This window comes from Ovis aries, chromosome 14 (genome assembly GCF_016772045.2).
Source record: "Ovis aries strain OAR_USU_Benz2616 breed Rambouillet chromosome 14, ARS-UI_Ramb_v3.0, whole genome shotgun sequence".
Taxonomy (NCBI): Eukaryota; Metazoa; Chordata; class Mammalia; order Artiodactyla; family Bovidae; genus Ovis; species Ovis aries.
The window spans coordinates 55,694,194-55,718,005 of record NC_056067.1 but is presented as its reverse complement, the minus strand read 5'-3'; the positions used below and the strand labels follow the sequence as shown (position 1 = coordinate 55,718,005).

Genomic DNA, 23,812 nt, shown 5'->3' with positions numbered 1-23,812 from the left:
TGGTTTTCAATATGCTATCTAGGTTGGTCATAACTTTCCTCCCAAGGAGTAAGCGTCTTTTAATTTCATGGCTGCAGTCACCATCTGCAGTGATTTTGGAGCCCCAAAAAATAAAGTCTGACACTGTTTCCCATCTATTTCCCATGAAGTGATGGGACCAGATGCCATGATCTTAGTTTTCTGAATGTTGAGCTTTAGGCCAGCTTTTTCACTCTCCTCTTTCACTTTCATCAAGAGGCTTTTAGTTCCTCTTCACTTTCTGCCATAATGGTGGTGTCATCCACATATCTGAGGTTATTGATATTTCTCCCAGCAATCTTGATTCCAGCTTGCGCTTCTTCCAGCCCAGCATTTCTTATGATGTACTCTGCATATAAATTAAATAAGCAAGGAGACAATATACAGCCTTGATGTACTCCTTTTCCTATTTGGAACCAGTCTGTTGTTCCATGTCCAGTTCTAACTGTTGCTTCCTGACCTGCATATAGGTTTCTCAAGAGGCAGGTCAGGTGGTCTGGTAGTCCCATCTCTTTCAGAATTTTCCACAATTTATTGTGATCCAGACAGTCAAAGGCTTTGGCATAGTCAATAAAGCAGAAATAGATGCTTTTCTGGAACTCTCTTGCTTTTTCGATGATCCAGCAGATGTTGGCAATTTGATCTCTGGTTCCTCTGCCTTTTCTGAAACCAGCTTGAACATCTGCAAGTTCACAGTTCACATACTGCTGAAGCCTAGCTTGGAGAATTTTGAACATTACTTTACTAGCGTGTGAGATGAGTGCAATTGTGTGGTAGTTTGAGCATTCTTTGGCATTGCCTTTCTTTGGGATTGGAATGAAAACTGACTTTTTCCAGTCCTGCGGCCACTGCTGAGTTTTCCAAATTTGCTGGCATATTGTGTGCAGCACTTTCACAGCATCATCTTTCAGGATTTGAAATAGCTCAACTGGAATTCCGTCACCTCCACTAGCTTTGTTCGTAGTGATGCTTTCTAAGGACCACTTGACTTCACATTCCAGGATGGCTGGCTCTAGGTGAGTGATCACACCATCATGATTATCTGGGTCATGAAGCTCTTTTTTGTACAGTTCTTCCGTGTATTCTTGCCACCTCTTGTTAATCTCTTCTGCTTCTGTTAGGTCCATACCATTTCTGTCCTTTATCGAGCCCATCTTTGCATGAAATATTCCCTTTGTATCTCCAGTTTTCTTGAAGAGATCTCTAGTCTTTCCCATTCTGTTGTTTTCCTCTATTTCTTTGCATTCATCGCTGAGGAAGGCTTTCTTATCTCTCCTTGCTATTCTTTGGAACTCTGCATTCAGGTGCTTATATCTTTCCTTTTCTCCTTTGCTTTTGTTTCTCTTCTTTTCACAGCTATTTGTAAGGCCTCCCCAGACAGCCATTTTGCTTTTTTGCATTTCTTTTCCATGGGGATGGTCTTGATCCCTGTCTCCTGTACAATGTCATGAACCTCCGTCCATAGTTCATCAGGCACTCTATCAGATCTAGTTCCTTAAATGTATTTCTCACTTCCACTGTATAATCATAAGGGATTTGATTTAGGTCATACCTGAATGGTCTAGTGGTTTTCCCCACTTTCTTCAATTTAAGTCTGAATTTGGCAATGAGTTTATGATCTGAGCCACAGTCAGCTCCTGGTCTTGTTTTTGCTGACTGTATAGAGTTTCTCCATCTTTGGCTGCAAAGAATATAATTAATCTGATTTCGATGTTGACCGTCTGGTGATGTCCATGTGTAGAGTCTTCCCTTGTGTTGATGGAGGAGAGTGTTTGTTATGACCAGTGCATTCTCTTGGCAAAACTCTATTAGCCTTTGCCCTGCTTCATTCCGTACTCCAAGGCCAAATTTGCCTGTTACTCCTGGTGTTTCTTGACTTCCTACTTTTGCATTCTAGTCTCCTATAATGAAAAGCACATCTTTTTTGGCTGTTAGTTCTAAAAGGTCTTGTAGGTCTTCATAGAAATGTTCAACTTCAGCTTTTTCAGCATTACTAGTTGGGGCTTAGGCTTGGATTACCGTGATATTGAATGGCTTGTGAAGAACTGACTCATTTGAAAAGCCTCTGATGCTGGGAAAGATTGAGGGCAGGAGGAGAAGGGGGTGACAGAGGATGAGATGGTTGGATGGCATCACCGACTCAATGGACATGAGTTTGAGTAAACTCCGGGAGTTGGTGATAGACAGGGAGGCCCGGGAGTGCTGCAGTCCATGGTGTCGCAAAGAGTCAGACACGACTGAGCGACTGAAAGGAGGAGGGAATTGGGTAGTGACTAATTAAAGCCACCTGCCTTGGAAGTGTGGCATCTCAACAGCTGGACCCCCAGGGAAGTCCCTGGGCAGCTTTTAGTCATAATTTGTTCCCTACAAATTTGTTGCTATGTCTATTATTTTAATTTTTTTTTAAGTTTTCAAGCAGTGTTGTTCAATCGCTCAGCTCTGTCCGACTCTGTGACCCCATGAACTGCAGCACGCCAGGCTTCCCTGCTCTTTACTATCTCCTGGAGCAGACACAAACTCATGTCCATTGAGTTGGTGATGCCATCCAACCATCTCATCCTCTGTCACCCCCTTCTTCTCCTGCCCTCAATCTTTCCCAGCATCAGGGCTTTTCTAGTGAGTCAGCTCTTTGCATCAAGTGGCCATGCAGCTCTCAAAAAGCTACAAATCTGCCATACTCCTTCCTATATGGGAGAAGTACCAATAACCTGAGATACGCAGATGACACCACCCTTATGGTCAAAAGTGAAGAGGAACTAAAGAGCCTCTTGATGAAAGTGAAAGAGGAGAGTGAAAAAGCTGACTTAAAACTCAACACTCAAAAAACTAAGATCATGACATCTGACCCATCACTTCATGGGAAATAGATGGGGAAACAATGGAAACAGTGACAGATTTTATTTCCTTGGGCTTCAAAATCACTGCAGATGGTGACTGCAGCCATGAAATTAAAAGACACTTGCTTCGTGGAAGAAAAGCTATGACCAACCTAGACAGCATATTAAAAAGCAGAGACATTACTTTGCTGACAAAGGTCCGTCTAGTCAAATCTATGGCTTTTTCAGTGGTCATGTATGGATGTGAGAGTTGGACCATAAAGAAAGCTGAGGGCCAAAGAATTGATGCTTTTGAACTGTGATGTTGGAGAATACTCTTGACCCTTAGAGTGCAAGGAGATCCAACCAGTCCATCCTAAAGGAAATCAGTCCTGAATATTCATCGGAAGGACTGATGCTGAAGCTTCAATTCTTGGCCACCTGATGCAAAGAGTTGACTCAGAAAAGACCCAGATGCTGGGAAAGATTGAAGGCAGGAGAAGGGGACGACAGAGGATGAGTTGGTTGAGTGGCATCACCGACTCCATGGACATGAGGTTGAGCAAGCTCCGGGAGTTGGTGATGGACAGGGAAGCCTGGCGTGGTGCAGCCCATGGGGTGGCAAAGGGTCCATACAACTGAGCAACTGAACTGAACTGAACTTCCTAAACAGAGTCTCCACCTTCCGCCACTAGGTGGCAGTGTGTTATAATTAAAAGCTTTGAGCCACACGGATTAAAAAATTCAAACCCTCCAACAGGTAACAATTATAAACTCTGGGTAAGACAAAAGAATTACTGTCTAGGCCTAACCCAAAGTTAAATTAGTCTCATGACATATTTTACTAATGGTCCCCTTTAACATAGGATTCATTTTCTCAGTTTTTCCTGTTAATTGTAATCTCCAGGACAAATATACTTTCCAATGTATGTGTAATCCCTTAGATATCTGTTTTGTTACACTGGAGACAAAAGCAAGCACACTGTCCCTTTGAAGGAAGTTGTTGTTCAGTTGCTCAGTCGCGTCCAACTCTTTGCCACCCCATGGACTGCTGCATGCCAGGCTTCCCTGTCCTTCACTCTCTCCCAGAGTTTGCTCAAACTTACATCCATTGAGTCGGTGATGCTGTCTAACCATCTCATCCTTTGCCACCCTCTTCTCCTTTTGCCTTCAGTCTTTCCCAGCATCAGGATCTTTTCCAATGAGTCGGCTGTTCGCATCAGGTGACCAAAGTACTGGAGCTTCAGCTTCAGCATCAATTCTTCCAATGAATATTCAGGACTGATTTCCTTTAGGATGGGCTGGTTGAATCTCCTTGCAGTCCAAGGGACTCTCAAGAGGCTTCTCCAGCACCGCAATTCGAAAGAATTAGTTTTTCAGCACTCAGCCTTCTTTATATTCTCTCATATTGGTACATGACTACTGGAGAAACCATTCAGTTCAGTTCAGTTCAGTTCAGTTCAGTCGCTCAGTCATGTCCGACTCTTTGTGACCCCATGAATCACAGCACGCCAGGCCTCCCTGTCCATCACCAACTCCTGGAGTTCACCCAAACCCATGTTGATCGAGTCGGTGATGCCATCCAACCATCTCCTCCTCTGTCGTCCCCTTCTCCTCCTGCCCCCAATCCCTCCCAGCATCAGGGTCTTTTCCAATGAGTCAACTCTTCGCATGAGGTAGCTAAAGTATTGGAGTTTCAGCCTCAGCATCAGTCCTTCCAATGAACACCCAGGACTGATCTCCTTTAGGATGGACTGGTTGGATCTCCTTGCAGTCCAAGGGACTCTCAAGAGCTTTGACTATATGAACTTTCATCAGGAAAGTGGTGTCTTTGACTTTTAATATGCTGTCTAGGTTTGTCATTTTTTTTTTTTCCCCAAAATGCAAGGGTCTTTTAATTTCATGGCTGCAGTCAACATCCGCAATGATTTTAGAGCCCAAGAAAACTGAAGGCTGTAAGGCAATCTTAATTGGGGAATAATTTCTTTAAGGAGGGTTTTCACCACTTCAGAGGCTTTTTCTGTCTGGGTGGGAAATGCCTCCACTTGTCCTGAAAAAAACTGTCCACAAGCACTAGCTGGTATCTGAAATTTCCCACAGCTTAAGGCATTTGAGTAAATCCTATGTGCTGATCCTCAGTGGACAGGTTGACGTTGTATCAATGCTGTGTCAACTCGCTCCCTTCCTTTTCTTCCTGTGTGATAGATATTATCTTGGGTTTCTATTACCATTAAGTGACAACTGTCTTTTTCTCACCCTGCTGTAACACACAAATGCGTGCACCTAGATAATTCCATTCTTCTTCCTTGCTTCACCACAGAATAGCTCCAGAGCCAATCAAAGACCCTGTAAAACCACGCATAGCAGCTGAGCATCTCTAACCATTACAAGATGCCTTTTGGCCTTGGCATCCACCAAGTGGGCTGAATTCTGGGATAAGGCCTTCAGTGATTTTAGGAACCAAGTAAAACCTTTCTCTTCTCCCTGGGCATGTCCCAGTTTGGGACAGGGATGGACAGGTGTGTGTGTGTCTATCAGCAAGTGTGTCTGTATATGTGTATCTGTGTCTGTCTTCCTTTCCTCCATTGGACATCAGTGTGTAAATAAAGAAATGGTACCAAAGCAAAATGAAAGTAAAAACCCCAGACCACAAGCAAAACTCTAAATAAATCCTCAAGTTTGGCCTCGAGGTTTTACGTATCACAAGAACCATCAACTCAACCCCTGTGCAATGTGACTCCTTGGAGAGCTGCTGTATCCAGACCAGTGACCCAGGAGACCGCAGACAATGGAATTAACACAGCAAAGGTGACAGTACACGGGGCAGAGTCCCAAGATGGCCCCTCAACCCTCTTGTGGAGGTCCTAAGAGGTACTGTGATCACACATTGTAACCCATTATCTGCCTCTCAGTCATGGGTCTGTAGCTGTAATCAGATCATCCACCCAAAACGTGCCCTAGACAGTTTTCTTTAGGGATAGTCGGAACATTCCTCAACTTGCAAAGACAGAAACACAAGAAAAATAAAAAAGCACATGGCAGACACAAACGCCAGCATCAGACAAACCAGTTCACGATTCAGGGAAAAGTTCAGCAATCATTGCCTCTCTCCAACAGGGTACCCCACTTCAACACAAAACAAACTGGCTTATTCTGGAGGAAAGAACCCCCAAATGGAGCAAAAGTTTCCTGCGGAAATGACTTACCCTACTGTATGGAATCCAGCGGCTCCCACAGGTCAATTTCTTGCTCCAACTGCCAAGCGATGGGGCAGCTGGTGCTGCTTTGGGGAATTCTGAAGGGAAGATCCTCAGGACAAGTGGTCCCACGGCTGCTAGGGATTTACCCCAAAATTCCCTAACAGGGGTGGGTTGGCCAGGAGCAAGGAGGCTCCCAGTTGGCTTTGCCAAAACTGGTACTGTTCCCCCCACAACAGGCCAATAAATCCAGAGGTAAGTTGTCAGGGCAAAGAATAGTGACTTTATTCACAAAGTCAGCAGACCAAGAAGGTGGTAGGCTAGTGTGTCTCAAAGAACCATTTTCTCCAAGTTAGAATTCAGACTTCTTTTATACTAAAAGGGGAGAGAGCAAGTCCTGGTTCTGGGTCAGAGCCTGGAGGGGATGTGTTCATTTCTTCCTTCCCACAATCATTCACAGGTGAACCTAGGTAGGTTTCTCATGAGTTAAATAGGTATTCTGGCTTAATGCTCAGTATCTGGGAGGCAATGACAACCCTAGACAGCATATTAAAAAGCAGAGACATCCTTTTGCTGATAAAAGTCCATCTAGTCAAAGCTATGGCTTTTCCAGTAGTCACGTATGGATGTGGGAGTTGGACCATAAAGAAGGTTGAGCACTGAAGAACTGATGCTTTCAAAATGTGGTGCTGGAGAAGGCTCTGGAGAGTCCCTTGGACTGCAAGGAGATCAAACTAGTCAGTCCTAAAGGAAATGAATCTTGAATATTCATTGGAAGGACTGATGCTGAAGCTGATGCTCCAATACTTTGGCCACTGAGGAAAAGAACTGGCTCACTAGAAAAGACCCTGATGTTGGGAAAGATTGAGGGCAGGAGAAGAAGATGACAGAGGATGAGATGGTTGGATGGCATCACCAGCTCAGTAGACATGAGTTTGAGCAGTCTCTGGGAGACAGTGAAGGACAGGGAAGCCTGGCATGCTGTAGTCCATGGGGTGGCAAAGAGTCAGACACGACTGAGCAACTGAACAACAACCTGGGAAGTAGGTTCCCCGAGATGGGTCATTCTGTATAATTTAAGGGACAGCCTCAAACCCTGCCCAACCTCTAGAGCCCCCTCTTCAAATGCCCAGTCCCGTCCTTCAACCCAGAGCAGTCCCCCAACTCCCAACACCTTCCTCTCCCAGGCACAGCCACTGAGGCCCGTGTCCCCCCTTCAGAGAGACAAACAGATGAGGCCCCAGCACTGGATTTTATTGCCTCCCTGGCAGAGAAGAGACATCCTTTGGGCAGGTGCTGGGGGTGAGTTCAGGGCACCTGGGGATATGTTTCTCCGCTGTGTGGGGTGAGGCTCAGATTTGGAGCTGGGGGGTTAGTGGAGGCCTTTGGAGGCTGAGCTTGATGTCGGGGGGCCTTGGTCTGGGCTGGGAGATTCTGCCAGTGAGAAAGGGGTGGTCCCTCATCTCATCATTTGGGCCTGTGAGCCCCTTTGGGGAGCTGGGAGGGGCCACGGTGTCTCAGGGAGACAAGTTGACGCAGTGGTGAGTCCGTGGAGAGCCCGGGGGCAGGGGGACGCCGAGGTCGGTGTCCACCTCCTGCAGGGCTGGACAGGTCAGGGCCTGGCCACGGGGGCGCCCCAGCTTAGCCCGCGGGGCAACAAGGCGGCAGTGGGCTCATGGGGCTCAGAGCTCGTCGTGGTGCCGTGTCAGATCCTCGCCGTAGTTGGTGGCCTGGCTGCCCACGAACATGTTCCAGTTGCCCAGGATCTCAGCCTTGCTCAGACGCCCGTCCTGAGGGGGTCAGAGGTCAGGGGACTGGCAATGGACCCCATCTGGGAGGCTCCTCCCTGAAACTAAGGATGGCCTCCCGATCTCCATCGCCCTCTGAGTCCCTGGTCCCCCCTCTTCTCCCTCCCCATCTCTAACTCTCTGTCCCTTTTCCTTTCTCCAAACAAGAACCCCAAAGCCCCAGGCCCGCATCTTGGTCATTTCTGCGCATCCCACAGCGCCGGCCACCCACTCGCCAGCCGCCCCTTCCGCGCACCTTGTCTGTGTCGCTCTCGTGCAGTAAGTGGTTGGCCTCCACCAGGGGCTGGTCCTGGGCCGGGGGCAGCACCCAGTGGCCCACTTCACTCCCATCCAGCTTCCCGTCCTTGTTCAGATCCCGGAAGTCCCGGAACTGCTCTCGCTCAGTCTGCACCCAGGCCGGCTCCTCCTCCCCGGGCTCCGCTGTGTACAGGTCAGCTGGGATGGGGCAGTCGGGGGCGAGAGGGGGTGACATCAGGGGCGGTTCCCAGGACCTCCCAGCCTGGTTCTGACATTTCCGGATCCCGGGCCTTTCACTGTCCTTTGCCTTAATTTCCTCTTCTGTTTAAATCTGATTAGGAGCATACCTGATTTACAGGTGATCCCTTATGCATGCATGCTAAGTCGCTTCAGTCGTGTCTGACTCTTTGCGACCCCATGGACTGTAGCCCACCAGGTTCCTCTGTCCATGGGGTTCTCCAGGCAAGAATACTGGAGTGGGTTGCCATGCCCTTCTCCAGTGATTCCGATGCTACACTGACTTCACTGATGGATTGGTCATTTGATTGACTGAATCATCCATCCATTTGGTTGACACACCCGTGACACAAGAGTGTGCACTGCTTGGCACATAGTAGGTGCTCATAGGAAGGAGGAATGAGTGAAAATTTTTATAGGCGATCTTCTGAAGCTACACTTTGAACAGCTCACCATATCCAGACCATCCCTCAAGATTCTAGGAGCCCCTCCTTTGTGGCAGTCATTTGTAAATGTTTGCAAAACCCTTCACCCCACGGGCCCACAGATAGATCTGGAAGACATTACAAACAGACAAGTCTTTCTATACCAGACACAAAGCCACCATAATTAGGACAGAATGCTTTCTTCTCCTCTGGGTTTGAACCAGGGAGCCGTCTTAGAGATGTCATCAAAGATGGAGCAAGCGGGGGAAAAAATAATGGAGCAGGTGCTAGGCATACAATTACCCAGTTAACCTTCAGGCTTCCCTTTTTTCCTGCCACACCTCACAGCTTGCGGGATCTTAGTTCCCCAACCATGAACTGAACCTGTGGCCATGGAAGTGAAAGCGCCCAGTCCTAACCACTGTACCCCCAGAGAAGTCCCGGTCATCATTTCCCATAAGAAATGATGACCTAGTAAATGGAAGTACATGGGGTTCTTTTATTTTTATTTTGGGAATTGTGGTTGAAGGCCCACAACCTAAGATTCACCATTAGTGACACTTAGCACATTCTCAATGTGCAGTAGCCCCCTCCCTCTAGTTCCAGAACATCTTCATTTCCCCAAAAGACACCTATGCCCATTCGGCAGTTACTCCCTATTCCTTCCTCCCTCCAGCCCCCTGGAAACTGATTATCTGATTTCTATCACTATGGATTTTCCTACTCTAGACATTTCAAATAAATGGGATCGCGTACGATGTGGCCTTTTATGTCCGCTTCTTTCACTCGGCCTGATGTTCTCGAGGTTGATCCACATTGTTATATGGATGGTGCTTCGTTCTTTTTTCACAGCTGAACAGTATTCCGTGCCCTGGCTGGATCCCCTCCTGTTTACCCATTCATCCACTGATGGGCATTTAGGTTGACTATATATACAGCTCCTACATGGTAGGTGGTCTTATCTCCATTTATAAGATGAGGAAACTGAGGCACACGGTAGGTGCTTGATACATGCTTTTCTGCTCTGGCACACCAAAGGAAGTCAATAAATGTTTCCTAGGCCTGGCACACAGTGGGTGTTTGATCAAGATTTGCTGGAGGGCTTCCCTGGTGGCTCAGTGGTAAAGAATCCGCTCGCCAATGCAGGAGTCACAGGTCTGATCCTCGATTTGGGAAGATCCCATATGCCCCGAGGAAACTAAACCTGTGCACCACAATTACTGAGCCTGAGCTCTAGAGCCTTTGTGACGCAGCTAGTGAAGCCCCCACGCCCTACAGCCTGTGCTCGATAACAAGACAAGCCACCGCAATAGGAGGCTCGTGCACCACGACTAGAGAGCAGCCCCCACACTCTCTGCAGCTAGAGGAAAGCCTAGCCACAGAGACCCAGCACCGCCAAAAATAAATAGATAAATACACAATTAAAACAAATGTGCCCAAACCCTGCAAGTATACATCATTGGTAAAGGCCCCCCAGGCCTGACCCACAGCTGATGCTCCGTGAGTGTTTGGGTGAATGGATTCAGGCAGCCTCCACTTCAGAGGGTCTTTGCTCTAACGGCTGATATGTATCAGCTGCTACCCGTGGCTGGGGAGAGGACAGGCATCCTTGGGGGGAGAGCTGGGCCCACTCACCGATGTACTCATCCACTTGCACGTAGCCGTCTTTGTTCCTGTCCAGATCCTCCAGGGTTTCCTGGGGAGAAAGAGGCATTGGGGCTGAGAAAATGCAGAAGCAGAGGAAAGCAGTCAGACAGGACAAAATAATAGGAGTTTGGTTGTTAAGTTTCTCTTCAAGAGCTGTAGACAATATTCTGAGCCATAGAGACTTCCCTGGTGGTCGAGGGGCCAAGACTCTGCACTCTCAATGCAGGGGACCCGGGTTCAATCCCTGGATGGGGAACTAGATCCCACATGCTACAACCAAGAGTTTGCATGAGGGTTTCCCTGGTGGCTTGGTGGTAAAGAATCTGCCTGTCTAGAGCCCGGGAGCTGAAACTACTGAGCCCACCCACCCATGCTCCACAACAAGAGAAGCAATGAGAAGCCTGCTCACCGCACCCAGACAGTAGGCCCTGCTCAGCGCAACTAGAGAAAAGTCTACCCAGCAAAGAAGACCCAGCACAGCCAAATATAAACATAATAAAGTAATTTAAAAAAAAGAGTTTGCAGGCCATAACTAAGACCCAGCGCAGCCTAGTACATAAAAATAAATACTAAAAAATATTCTGAGCAATATCCTTTGAGATGTCTAATGTAATAAAGATACTGAAACCCCCGCCAGGTGAAACAGGTGGAAGAATTTAACTCCTCCTAGCATGGGCAGGGGGACAGGGGAAATGTCTGGACTTTCCATTCAACTTTGCTATGAACCTAAAATGGCTCTAGAGATTAAAGTCTAGTGGAAAAAAGAAAAGGGAGAAGAGAAAAAAAAAATCCTGTCACTCTAGAATACAGACAGTGTTGGCAAAAATAATAATAATAATAATAACAGAAGATGGGGGGCAAGCAGAAATGGCCTCAGAGTGGACACTCCATGTCTAGGGTTGGAATTTTCCTGGGATTCAGCCTGGACAGGGTCTCCTCTAAGGCACTTATGGAGGGGATGATCTTCTGAAGATAGCCTGGGTGCTTGGATCCCCAATGTGAGCACAGAAAGGGGGAGGCCAGGGACTTCTCTGGTGACCCAGTGGCCAAGACTCTATGCTCCCAATGCAGGGGACATGCATTCAATCCCTGGTCGGGGGATGGGATCCCACATGCCACAACCAAGAGTTTTCAGGACACAACTAAAGATCCCACGTGCCGCAACAAAGACCCAGTGCAGCCAAATAAATATTTAAAAAAAGAAAAGAAAGGGAGAGGCCAGATTAGGAGAGATTAGACACTAGGGGTTGGCGGGTGGGCACTGGGGGCCCCAAGGTAAACGCTGGGAGGCAAGAAGCCTAGGTCCCAGGAAGGGAGGTAAGAAGCCGGATTCCTCAGGCCCCACTCACAGCAATCACAATGTCCCGCATGTGAGGGAACTCCTCGGGGTGCAAGAAGGCCGTCAGCTCCTCCCGAGTGGCCATCGAGTCCCCATCCTGGTCAGCCACCCGGAAACGCCGCTCGTCCCGAGCCAGCATCTTCTTGTAGGTCTCCGCATCCTCCACGTCATGAAATTCTTCACCTGGGGAAGGAGGGGTCTTGGTAGACTGGGCTTTAAGATAGACGGATCTAACTCCGGGGAGTCACGGCAGGAAGACCTCCACCAATTAGTAATAATTAACAGTAGCTACCTTGCAGTGAGAGCTGATGATGTGCTAAGCTCTTTATCTACAAAACTGCAATTCATCCTCCCAAGAAGCGAGTACAGTGAGTTATTTTGTTAGTCCTCACTTTATGAAGAAAACTGAGTCTCAGAGAGAGGAAATCACTTGCCCAAGGTTATGCAGTCAGGAAGGGTGGACTTTGAGTTGACACTGGCCCTCTGGGCCCTGAAGTCACACTCTGGTGCAGTTTACTGACTCAGCTTGCTGGGAACAGAGGAAGGGAAGAGCATTTTCAGCAAAGGAAATGGTATGTGCAGAGTACAGAGATTTGCAAAGCATGGTGAGTTCAGGGGAACTGCGGAAGATCCATTTAGCTGGGACAGAAAATGCAGAAAATTGAAAGTGGAAGGTTGGCTGAGGTGGGGCTGAGGTTGGGTAAGCCTGAGGACCCTGGGGAGCCACGGAGACGGTGAGCAAAGGAAGGTCAGGGTCAGCTCGGAGTGTGGAACGAGACCCCTGAGGGTATGTGAAGAAGTCTGGAGGAGGGCTGGGGTGAGGGTTCAGGTGCCAGAGGATAAGAGCCCTGCTGGGGCAGAGGGCTTGGGCCTGGTGATGAGAGGCGGGAATTCAGAGGCAGAGGCAGAGGAAATGGCTTTGGGGTTCTCGGAATGAGAAGTCAGAGGTCAAAGGTCAGGCTGATAGTGCTCGGGCCGTTAGATGTCCCTGGTCAAGAAACTGAGGTCCCCAGTGGATGTCAGAATGAGAAACCAGAGATCAGGGATTGGGGGTGGGCCCTAGTCAAGGGTCAGAAGTCAAAGGTTAGGGATCTGGTTAACGTGGCTTGAGGGTCTCAGGATGAAGGTGTCACAAATGTCCGGGTCACGGTGTGTGAGGGGACCAGGGGTCGGTTCTCGCCGCGTACCCGGCTCATAGTGGCCGTAGGTGGCGTTGCGCAGCTCCTCCCAACCCACACGCCCGTCGCGGTCTGTGTCGTACGTGTTCCAGGCCGCGCTCACTGAGTCCCGTATGTGCCGCTGCTGCGTGTGTGCGATCCACGAGCGGAGCTCGGCCAGCGACACCCAGCCATCCCCGTCTCCGGCGCGGTCCATGCGGTCCACAATGCGCCTGCGAGCCGGGGCGGGCGCACGTCAGTCTCGGACCCCGCCCACCCCGGGTCCCGCCTTCTGCTAGACACTGGAGACACAGCCCCATATAGGACTGAAAATGCTGTCCCTGCCGACAAACCGGGGGGAGGAGTCTGTCAATCCCAGGACCACTCCCACCAGAGGGCTCCGCCCTCTCAATCCAGGCTCCGCTCCCAGAGGCGATAACCTCTATGCCGAGATGCAGCGGGCCTGTGGCTGGCGCTCCGCTCTACAACTCGACGGCTTGGGGGAAGGACCCATGACAATCCACGTCCAACCCTCCACTTTGGCCCCACCTCTCAACCCTGCGCGTGTTCCATCTCTCACTTGAAAGAGCTGGGAGGGGACGGAGGGCAGGGAGTCACACCGCGCCCATCGCCCGCAGATTCCCTGTCCCAATATCCACTCTGAACTCCGACTGCCACTGCAACACGAGGTCCGGACGGCTCCCCGTCCCTGGCCCCGCCCCCTCCCTGGCCGCGCGCGTCTATCTCAGGCCAATATCCCTGCAGTCCCGAGTTATGCTGCGACTCTCCCCTTGCGCCTGGTTTTTCCTAGCCGTTATCAGGCTTTGCCCTATGACTGTCACCCCCAACACGGCGGGCTCGGCCTTCACCCACTCCTCTCCGAGCTCCAGCCTGATCCTGCACACCTCCATGTCTCAGGTCAAGCCCCTTTAGGCCACCACCTCATGCCCCTTCTCTCAGGCCACGCCTGTCGGTTCCCAGGTTCCATCCCTGGTAACGTCCCGTCATTGGTCTGTGTCCTCGCCCGACCGCTAACGGAGCCCTTCTTCCGGTCTCCATCCCAAAGCCCCTCGACCCAGTTCCCAGAATCCAATTTGAGATGGCCCTGCCTAGATCGCTGACCCGTCCCTCCAGCGTTATGTTGTCTCTGCTCTGCTCCGGCTACCCTGAGGTTCGAGCTGTGGTTAAGAGTTTGGACTCTAGAGCCAAACATTAAGGTTCAAATCCTGCTGCCTCTTCTTGCTGGCCGTGTGACGGTCGGCAAGTCATATAACCTCTCTGTGCCTTAGTTTCCCCCTCTGTAAAATGGGAATAAGTAATAGAACATACCTCACACTGTGGATGTTGGGATTAAATGAGTTAAGCCTGGTAAGCCCTTTGCATGGTGCTGGGCATTGTAGTAAGCGCGACCACAAATGCGTTAGCCTACTTCATCCAACTCCATCCATGCACAACATTCTAGTCAGCATAGCTGACCACCACGGACATCTCCACCCTGAGTTGGGATACCCTGGTCTCTTATCTCCCACCTGGAAGACTGCAGTCCCTTCCTCAACGTGCTCTCTACTTCTTGCTCCCTATAGTCTGTTCCCTGCATGGCAACCAGAGGGATCCTGTTAAAACTGAAGTCGGCTCACCTCCTCCTTCAGAGCCATTGCATAGCTCTCATCTCACTGGGTCCCCTGCACAACCTGATCCCTCTGTTCTCTCTGCTACTACCTCCTACTTTCTCCCTCTGCTCACTGGGTTCCAGTCACATAGACCTCTCCCTTTTTCAAATACACGAGGCACATAATTCCCCCTCCTGCCTCAGGGCCTTTGCACTTACAGTTCCTTCTTCCTGGAATGCTATTCCCCCATATACCCAAGTGGCTCAAATATCACCTTCTCACTAAGGGCTCCCCTAACCTCCTCTTGAAAATTACAATCCTCCTTCCCCTCCATCTCTCCTACCCCAGACGAGCTTGACTTTCCTCTGGGGTGAGTTGGTCGAATTCCTTGGCCACTTCTCGTCCCAGAAAAGCCTCATGATCATATTGGAAGTTCCCGTGAGCGTCATCATGAGGGGCTTCGCTCAGGGGGGCCGCGTGGTGCACCCTCCCCTGGCCATGAGGGCCGGCGTCAGGAGACGGCTTCCCCTGGGCTCCACGCCTGAGCAGCAACAGCAGCAGCAGAAGTGAGGGTGGCCACATCATCAGTCCCTGAGGAGTGGCGGAGGCTAGGAGTCAGAGTCACAGAGAAAAGGACAGAGAGGGGATGGGAGGGATGGGGACGCGGGCAGGGGGGAGCCCAGGACAGGACAGAGAGCTGGTAGCTGGTTGCAAAGTTTGGGCCTCAAGAAGGGACAGGAAGGGGGGAAGGAAGGCGGGATTCTCAGAGGTTAACCAGCTGTAGGGACCGAATCCTCCGAGGAAGTCCCAGAGAAGTACCCCAAGAGGGTAGGATTCAAGCGGGAGACGTGGCGCACTTCCCACGCGTAGTTCAGGGCAGGGTAGTGTCCAGAGAGAAATCTTGCAGGTTCCCGGGCATCGCTTTCAGCCTGGTCCCCAATCCTCCACCCAAGCGGACCCAAACCGTCCTCCCTGGACAAGCCACCCGCCCCCGCCTCCCTTTACCGGGTCAGATAGCTTCACTTCGCTCTCCACGTTCCACCCTGCGTTCTCCAAAAAGATGCCCAATTTGGCGGCTCTCCAGTCAGGCCCCGCCTCCTGAAGCGCAGAGGCCCCGCCCCCAGCCAATGAGCGCTCTGGAGGGCCTCATGGGGCGGGGCCAAAGAAGCGGGGCGGGCCAAAGGCGCCCCTCGCCACGTCCACAAAGGAAAGCGCGGCCCCGCGAGGCTCGGCCCCGCCCCTTCCCAGTGAAGGCGAAGTGGGCAAATCCGGAGTGACACGGCCGGGGGAACTACAACTCCCGGCAGGCGTCGGGGCGCCCTGCCCGACCACCTCCAGTTGCTCTAGCTTCAAAGCCTCACGGGAGATGTATTTTTATCTCTTTCCCTTTGTCCGCAGGTTTTAGGAAAGGGAACCTAGGAGCCAGAGGAGGCTTTCCTTTCCCTCAAGGAGGGAACATCTCTTCCGCTACACCAAGAAGTCAGATCAGACTCCAGCCAAGAATTCCTCAAAATGCCTGGCACAAACATCCAGTAAATATTTGTGAAATTTATTCATTAAAAATACATGACTTGGTATATAAAGTTGGCAAATTCCACCATGGCAACAAGTTAGCCTCAGGAGAGATTTGAAGCCCAAGGCTTACACCATTTATCCCCCCTCACAATTCCCTAAAAAAGTTGAAACGATGAGAACACAACGATTCGGGCCTAAACCCATGTTATATGTGGAGCTGGAAAAGAACCATATATATCAGGAGGGGGAACTGAGGCAGATCACAGGAGGAGAAATCCAGAGGGAGGACATTGGGCTCCTTCCGGAGGCTCAAAAATACCAGGATTCCCGGAGGTCTCACAGCATGAAAAGGACCTGAGGACATTAGCTGGTAACAGCCAGGATGGGGGATGATCGGCAGTTGCTGGGAACGCATTTTTATCCTAAGATTCACCATCCTTGGACAGGCCGGGAGTGGGCAGGAGGGCCCCTACATCCTCCCCACGGAAAGAGATCCAAGAAGCTGAGAAAAGAGGGACAGGGGAGATGATTAGAATCTTTGAAATCCTTCAGGTCTCTGACTGCCCCTCCCCACGTATGTGTATGTGTGTGTGTGGTGTGTGTTGTTTGTGTGTGTCTGTGTCTTTTTCAGTCTCTGTCCTACGCTATGGATTTCTATCCCCCTGAGTCTCTTTCTCCCCTCCAGTTTTCTTTCTCTCCATCTCTCTCTGGGTCTCTGTCCCCCTCTGTCCCTGCAGGAATGAGTCTCCCGATTTTGGAGGGGGTCTCTACCCCTCTCTCTGAGGCACCTCCCTCTTCCTGTCCCACACCTGGCAGCCCCTTCCTCATCCTTCTCCACAGGAGAGCTCCGCCCGCAGCCACTGTCAGGAGCAGGAAAAAGCCGATGACGATTCCCACCACTGGCATCGAGGTTCTGGCTGGTGATTCTGCAGTCAGACAATGTTGTGAGATATTTAAGGGACCCTCCGCCACATCTGAGTCAGGACAGGGGACTGGGGGTTTGCAGTCCCTCCCAACCCCAGAGGTCCCAGCACCAGGTTGTAGAGAGTGGGTGTGGGTAAAGGGAAGGCCACTCCCAGGATGTTCTAGATCTAGAAAGCCCCCAGGTTGGATATAGGAACCAGCTGTAGCAAGAGGGGTCTCAATCACTCTGGTCAAGGGACCTGTAGCAGCGGAGTGGGCGGTGTTCCAACTTGGAGAGGAGGGATGGACACAGAGCAGTAGAACATCAGACTCATAAAGGCCTGGCAGCAGCACACAACGAATGGTCAGACTCCTGAAGACTAGCAGCAGCAGGACGGAAGGTGGTCAGACTTAGGGAGGACTTCCCATAGCGGTTAACAGTGGCCAGAATCAACGAGGCCAGCAGCAGCAGGATGGAAGGCACTCAGACTTGGGGAGGCAAGCAGCGCAGGACAAGAGGCTGTCAGGCTTTGGACGAACTGGCAGCGGTGGGGCAGAAAGCAGTCAGACTCAGGAAGGGTTGCTGCAGCAGAGGGAGAAAAGACAACCGGAAGTCGGGAGCACAGTTCCCCAGCGGGACCTCACCCAGCTCCACCGTGAGGGGCTGGGCCAGCCCCGCGTGCTGCACCACGCAGCGGTAGTGGTGCTCGTCGCCACTCTTGACTGTGAGTGATGACCAGGCGTAGAAGGAGCCGTCACCGTTGGGGCCCATGTCAATCTCACCAGAGCCAATGGCCAGCCCGTTCCGCAGGAAGTGCAGCTTCAGCTCAGGTGGGTAGAAGGAGAAGGCGCTGCAGGTGAGCACAGAGAGGCCGGGACTGCTGGGTCTGGCCTTCAGGCGCATGGAGGGTGGCTCTGCAGACGAACAGGCAGACAGGCCTAAGCCCCAGGCCCAGAGACCCCCAGGACCAGGCCCAGGGTTGTGCAGAGATGGAGAGAGGCCTCCATTCCTCCCCCTCTACCCAGCAGGCCCCACCACGTGCCGCATGCTGCTCTGTGCTCTGTGCTCTGTCGCTCAGTCATGTCTGACTCTTTGCGACCCCATGGACTGTAGCCCACCAGGCTCCTCTGTCCATGGAACTCCCCAGGCAAGAATACTGGAGCGGGTTGCCATTTCCTACTCCAGGGGATCTTCTGGACCCAGGGATCGAACCTGCGTCTCTTGCATCTCCTACACTGGCAGGTGGATTCTTTACCACTGTGCCACCTGGGAAGCCCGCATACCACATCTGATCGTGCCCTATGCTGGCCTGAGCCTAGAGAACATAACGATAAAGGAGGAAAGGCCTTCTTAGGGGTACTGATACCCAACCTGCCCACCACAAGGGTATCCACCTCTTTTCCAGTCCTTCCTACAATGACACATACACGCATCTACCATGGGATGTGCAGGCACTCTTCCAGGCACTAGAGATACAGCAGTGAACAAGAGAGACAAAAGTCCCTGTCCTCGTGGAGCTTGTGTTCTAATGAGAGGAGTGTGTTAGTCGCTCAGTCGTGTCCAACTCTCTGTGACCGCATGGACTGTAGCCCATCAGGCTCCTCTGTCCATGGGACTCTCCAGGCAAGAACACCGGAGTAAGTAGCCACTCCCTTCCCCAGGGGATCTTCCCAACCTAGGCACAGAACCCAGGTCTCCTGCATTGCAGGCAGATTCTTTACCACCAGATTCTCTGAGCTACCAGAGAAATGAATATTTGTGTATATGTAAATGAAAGGGAGGACTTCGCTGGTGGTCCAGTGATTAAGATTTTGCCTTCCAATGCAGGAGACGTGGGTTCGATCCCTGGTCGGGGAACTGAGATCCAACATGCTGCAGGACAACTAAGCCTAAGCACTGCAACTACCCAGCCCATGCCCTACAATTAGAGAGAAGCCCACTCGCCCAAATGAAGACCCCAAGCACCACAAGGGAAGATCCTGCATGCCACAACTGAGGCCAGACACAGCCAAAAATAAATATTTTTAAAATAAATGAAAGGGAAACAGGCTATGAAAGTGTGCTGAGGGAAAATAAGACAGACCCTACAGTCATTCAATAGATAGTGAGAGGATATGAAAATTTCAAGCCAGCACACTTGAAATTTAAATGAACTTGACAAATTCCTGAGAGACACAATGTTCCCGAACAGACACAAGAAAAAAATTTTACAATTGCGTAGTGGTCCTATAACTATTTAAAAATTTTTAATCCATAATATAAAACTTCTTGACAAATAATTCCAGGTTCAGGGACTTTCCTAGTGGCCAGTGGTTAAGACTCTGTGCTTCCAATGCAGGAGGCACAGGTTTGATGCCTAAGTAGCACAGCCAAAAACAACAAAAAATAATTGAGCCATGTACTTTTTTTTTTAGCCACACTGTGTGGCATGTGGGTCTAGTTCCCTGACCGGGGATTGAACCCTTGCCTCCTGCATTGGGGGCTCAGAGTCTTAACCACTGAACCATCAGGAAAGTCCCTGAGCAGTGTACTTTAGATAGGTAAGTCACACCTCAAGAAAATAAATAAATAAATAAAAGATGCTATAATGAATGAATGGACAAAAAAACAGTGGTATGAGAGACAATAATGGGGGTTGGGGGGCACCCTTTAGCAAGGGAGGGCCCTACTGAAGAGTGGACATTCAAAGTCAAACCTCTAGCATGAGAAGGACCCAGTCCTGGCCGGAGCCCAAGGAAGAGAATCAAAAGCAAAGGGAACACTGAGGACTACTCTGGTGATCCAGAGATTAAGAATCCACCTTGTAATGCAGGGGACAGGGGTTTGATCCCTGCTCGGGGAACTGAGATCCCACATGCCGTGAGACAACTGAGTCTAGGCACCACGACTAGAAAGAAGCCTGCAGTGTTGCCACAATGAAGACTTAACACAGCCAAAAATTAATTAATTGTTTTTAAAAAAGGCAGCGGGAACAGCTGGAGCAAAGGCCCTTAGGGAGGAAAGAACCTGACAAATTGGAGGAAAGGGAGAAGTCCAGTGTCACTGGGAGCATTGTGAAATTACAGCGGTGGAAAGCAGCCAGACCATGCAGGGCTTGCAGGCCTCGGAGGAGAGTTTGGATTTTCATCCAAGATTAGCGCGAATCTGTGGTCTGGTTTTAAGCATGGGTGGGATGCGAGCTCATTTATGTTTTTAAAACGTTCATCTGACTCCTGGGTGGAGGAGAGTCTGAACTGAGGGCCGAGACAGAAGCAGGAAACTCAATGTTGGGGAAGCTGAGGACAAAAGAGCTCTAAACTGCAGCCCTTGAATTCCCTAGACATGCCTATAATTATAGCTCAGAGTGACACGTGCTGTATGGACTGGAGGTCACATAAGGTCCTGTGGCGTCTGAAGGAGGTGAGAGAAAAACCTCAGGGCCAGAGTGGAAGCTGACACCAGTGGCCCCTGGCACCAGTGAAACTGGCAAGGTGGAGAAATGGGAGGGCTGGGGTGAGCTCAAGGGGCTCTGGGTGGCTGTATCTGGCTGAGTGGAGCAGATGGAGACAGGCGAGGCTGAGCTGAGGGGCAGAGGCCATGCCACGTGGGATCACAATGCCAGGCCGAGGGGCCTGAGCCGTGCCCCGAGGGCAAGCTGTGTGCAGGAGAGGGGCTGGGGACCACTGAGGGTGGAGGAAGACCCTCAGAGATAGGATTGTGAGAGAGCAGAGTGGACTGGAGTCAGGGAGGCCAACGGGGAGAGGCTGGGGAAGAGGATGAGGCCCTGGGAATGGAGGGGGACTGCAGTGATCAGGGGGTCGCTCACCCTTCCACTCCAGGTTGCCTCGGCCCCTCTCCAGATGCCCCAGCAGCCGGTGTGGGCAGGAGTAGAGGAGGAAGGTCTTCTCCTTGTTGACCGCCTCTGGCTGCTTTGTCCACTGGATACTGACCGTCCGGGACTCAGGCCAGTCACCATCCCAGATGCCCAGCTTGGGGTCAAACATCATGAACTCCTCGCCGTTCAGGGCAAACTTGGCCACCGGCACCGAGACATTATCAGGGCCCAACTCGCAGCCCAACAGGCCCTGCAGGGTGAAGGGGCCTGGGGTGCCCACACACGTATGAGCGGCCTGGGAGCAGGGGGCCCGCCGTCCCCTCCTCCCTCAGACCCGGGATCCAAGCTCCCAGCCCAGGAAGTCCCCGTCTCACCTTCGCCTAAAACTTGGAGCGCTTGGAGGAAGAGCTTCTCCTGGTTCCTCAGGTCCGTGGTCTCTTTCTCCCAATACCAGGACACCTGGCTTTCCCAGACCCACGCGCCATACGGCTCAGCCTGCGCCCGCAGGTTATTGTAGCTCAGGTACTGCTGGGGCCCTAGCCAGCCCGAAACCCAGAAAGCAGGGGTCCCCGCGGCGGGGGCCGACACGGCGGTGAAGTGGTACTGGAGCGAGCGATGGTTCTCTGCCGGCGAAGAGAGCAGATGGGGCGGGGGACCTAGATGGGACAGACACCCCGGGAGAGAAAAGACCCCACCCCAGACAAAGGGGCCAGACCCTGGCGGGGTCGGGGGTAGGGTGGTGGGGGCGGGTCCCAGGAAGAAGGGGACAGGTGTTTTCCAGACAGACCGCCAGAGGGAGAAAAGATCGTGGGAATCCAGACGAAACGCGGCCGAGAAGGAAGTCCCCCGGCTCGAGCGGGGGATCTCGGATTTCGCTCATTTCCCGGAGGCTGGCACCTCCCTCGTGCCCGGCAGCCCCTCACCTGCGCTCAGCGCCCCAGGCAGGAGGACGAGAAACAGACCGAGCCCCCAGGGCTGAGGCCGGGGAAGCCGCATCCTGAGTGGGAGACCTGGGGCGGGAGGGGGCGCGTGACTCCTCCGGACCCCCGGCCCGCCCCTCCCGCAGCTCTGGCCCGGCCCGGCCCAGCTCGGCCCGGCCCGGCTCGGCTCGGCTACCCCGCGCGCCCGCGGCTGCAGGTGGAGGACCTCGATCCCGGGGGGAGGATGACAACAAGGCCCTCCTCCTCGGTGAACTTTCACCCACTAATTTGATCCGCGCTGGTTAATTAGTTACAGAGCCTGGATAGGCTGAGATTCCTGGCTCAGACTTCGGCCCCGCCTCCTCCTCCCTCCTCCTCCCTCCTCCTCCTTCCTCAGACCCGCGAGCCCCGTCCCCTCCTCCCTCGGCCCCCAAAGTCCAGATCGCCGACGCCCTAGTCCCTGAGACCGGGGAGTCCTGCGCCCGGCCCTCTCCTCCCTCGGTCTGGGGGCCCCAGCTCTGGACTCACTGGCAGCCGCGATCCCTTCCCTCTGCGGCCCCAGCTGGCTCCCGTTACTGGAGACCCCAGTTCCTCTCTCACATCCTGTCCAGAGACGACGGCTCCTCGACTCCAGGAATATCCAACCCCGCCCCTACAGCTGTAGGGCACACCCCGGGCCCAGGGGCTGGTCTGGCTGAGTGTCCGTCTCTGCCTCTCTCGAGAAACTTTTGTCTTTTTTTCTTTCCTCTCTTGCACTGTTGCTCCCTGATTTTCTTATCTTGAGAATGTCCGCCACCCAGCAAATTCATGACAAAGTTGAGAATCAGTATTATCCGAGTGCCAAATTTGGAGGTCTGTGTGGGTCCCCTCCTTACCTCCTTGTCCGCCCTCCACCCCAGCAAGGTCACTAACGCCTCCAGTGATAAAAGTCCTCCAGCTTCCACATTTCTTCCTTCCTCTCCCAAGGGGCCTCTTAAAGTGCCCCTGCAGTTCCTTAATATCTTCTGGTTTGACCTCAGTAATGCACAGACCTAATATTCTACATCATACTTGGGGCATCATCCGGCCTCCCACTTCCAGCCCACCTTCCTGCTATAATGCTTCCATTCACTTGTTTTATTGTGGTAAAGTGCCCAAGACAAAGGAGTTACTATTAGTGACATTTGGTGCACTCACAATGTTATGCAACCATCACCACGATCTAGTTCCAGAACTTTTTCATCATCCCAAAGGAGAGCCCAGACACATTAAGTGGTCCCTTCTCCCCCCTGCCCCTGGCAACCACGAATTTACTTTCTGTCTCCACGGATTTGCCTATTCTGGACCTTTCAAATTAATGTGGCATTTTATATCTGGCATCTTTCATTTCGTGTACTGTGGGGGTTTTCTCTCTCTCTTTTTTTTTTGGCCTCCCCGCAGGACTTGCAGAAGATCGCAATGAAAATCCGGAGTCTTAACCATTGGTTTGCCAGGGAATTTCCCAGCATGCTGTTTTCAAGATTTAGCCACATGGTAACATGCGGCAGGACTTCGTTCCTCTTCACGGCTGGATGACATTCCGTCGTGTGGATTGACCACACTTGGCTCATTCCTTCAGCAGTTGATGGACATTTGGTTGTTTTCACTTTTTTGGCTATTGTGACTAATGCTGCTGCAAACATTTGCTTGCAAGGTTGTTGTTTTTTTTTTTAATTTTTTTTCCTGCATAGCTGTATTCAATTCTTTTGGATATGTACATAGAAGTGGACTTGCTAGGTCATATGATGTATTAGTCAAGGTTTCTTGGAGGAACAGAATCAACAGGATGTGTATATATAGAGAGAAAGAGACTTAGTATAAGGAATTGGTGCACGTGATCAAAATGTGATAGAGGTGGCCGGAAAGAATTACAGTCCAAGTCCAAAGGCAGGCTATCTGGAAAACCCAGAAGAGCTCATCTTGCAGATAAAATCTAAACGCAATCCGCTGGCAGGGTTCCCCTTTGCTTGAGGGGAGGTCAGTTTTCCACCTTCGGCTGATTGGATGAGGCCCACCCACATTATGGTGGGGGTGGTCAGCTCTACTCAGAGTCCACTGATTTCAGTGTAATTTCACCCCCAGACACCCACACAGAAACATCCAGAATAATGTTGGACCAAACATCCGGGCACTGTGGCCCCGCCAAGTTG

The 23,812-nt window shown here is 51.5% G+C and overlaps 2 protein-coding genes and 1 non-coding gene across 6 annotated transcripts; 1 reads left to right on the top strand and 2 right to left on the bottom strand.

The window, feature by feature from the left end:
• Positions 1-7,264: 7,264 nt before the first annotated feature.
• On the bottom strand, positions 7,265-15,562 carry RCN3 (reticulocalbin 3). Its single transcript, XM_004015373.4, has 7 exons — positions 15,497-15,562; positions 14,835-15,082; positions 12,912-13,114; positions 11,735-11,907; positions 10,374-10,434; positions 8,075-8,274; positions 7,265-7,821 (listed from the first exon to the last, which is right to left on the bottom strand). Exons 2-7 carry the CDS (start codon positions 15,074-15,076, stop codon positions 7,714-7,716), a joined length of 987 nt encoding a protein of 328 aa, XP_004015422.2. The 5' UTR covers positions 15,077-15,082; positions 15,497-15,562; the 3' UTR covers positions 7,265-7,713.
• On the top strand, positions 10,569-10,641 carry TRNAE-CUC (transfer RNA glutamic acid (anticodon CUC)). The gene has a single exon. It is a non-coding gene; the product is annotated as a tRNA-Glu (tRNA).
• Positions 15,563-16,019: 457 nt separating the features above from the next.
• On the bottom strand, positions 16,020-22,565 carry FCGRT (Fc gamma receptor and transporter). Of its 4 annotated transcripts, none has more exons than XM_027977361.2 (7): positions 22,520-22,565; positions 21,648-21,734; positions 21,099-21,347; positions 20,716-20,991; positions 17,555-17,824; positions 16,816-16,932; positions 16,020-16,508 (listed from the first exon to the last, which is right to left on the bottom strand). In XM_027977361.2, the coding sequence occupies exons 2-7, from the start codon at positions 21,718-21,720 to the stop codon at positions 16,429-16,431; spliced, it is 1,065 nt and encodes a 354-aa protein (XP_027833162.1). In that variant the 5' UTR covers positions 21,721-21,734; positions 22,520-22,565; the 3' UTR covers positions 16,020-16,428. The 4 variants fall into 4 exon arrangements, 3 of the variants coding, with proteins under 3 accessions (XP_027833162.1, XP_042086622.1, NP_001116875.1); XM_042230688.2 differs by lacking the exon at positions 22,520-22,565 and adding an exon at positions 22,173-22,282 and having other exon boundaries at positions 17,693-17,824; NM_001123403.1 differs by lacking the exon at positions 22,520-22,565 and adding an exon at positions 22,173-22,186 and having other exon boundaries at positions 16,025-16,508.
• Positions 22,566-23,812: the final 1,247 nt, after the last annotated feature.

What these genes read in the sequence shown, in the direction of transcription:
- FCGRT (XM_027977361.2), bottom strand. Translation starts at nt 21,720, where the DNA reads ATGCGGCTTCCCCGGCCTCAGCCCTGGGGGCTCGGTCTGTTTCTCGTC. An exon ending in AGGCAACCTGGAGTGGAAGG is followed by an intron (nt 17,825 to 20,715) that starts GTGAGCGACCCC and finishes GTTCGTCTGCAG; the next exon opens with AGCCACCCTCCATGCGCCTG. An exon ending in GCCCCTCACGGTGGAGCTGG is followed by an intron (nt 16,933 to 17,554) that starts GTGAGGTCCCGC and finishes GTCTGACTGCAG; the next exon opens with AATCACCAGCCAGAACCTCG.
- RCN3 (XM_004015373.4), bottom strand. Translation starts at nt 15,076, where the DNA reads ATGATGTGGCCACCCTCACTTCTGCTGCTGCTGTTGCTGCTCAGGCGT. An exon ending in TGCGGGACATTGTGATTGCT is followed by an intron (nt 10,435 to 11,734) that starts GTGAGTGGGGCC and finishes CTTTCTCCCCAG; the next exon opens with GAAACCCTGGAGGATCTGGA. An exon ending in ACGAGAGCGACACAGACAAG is followed by an intron (nt 7,822 to 8,074) that starts GTGCGCGGAAGG and finishes TGACCCCCTCAG; the next exon opens with GACGGGCGTCTGAGCAAGGC.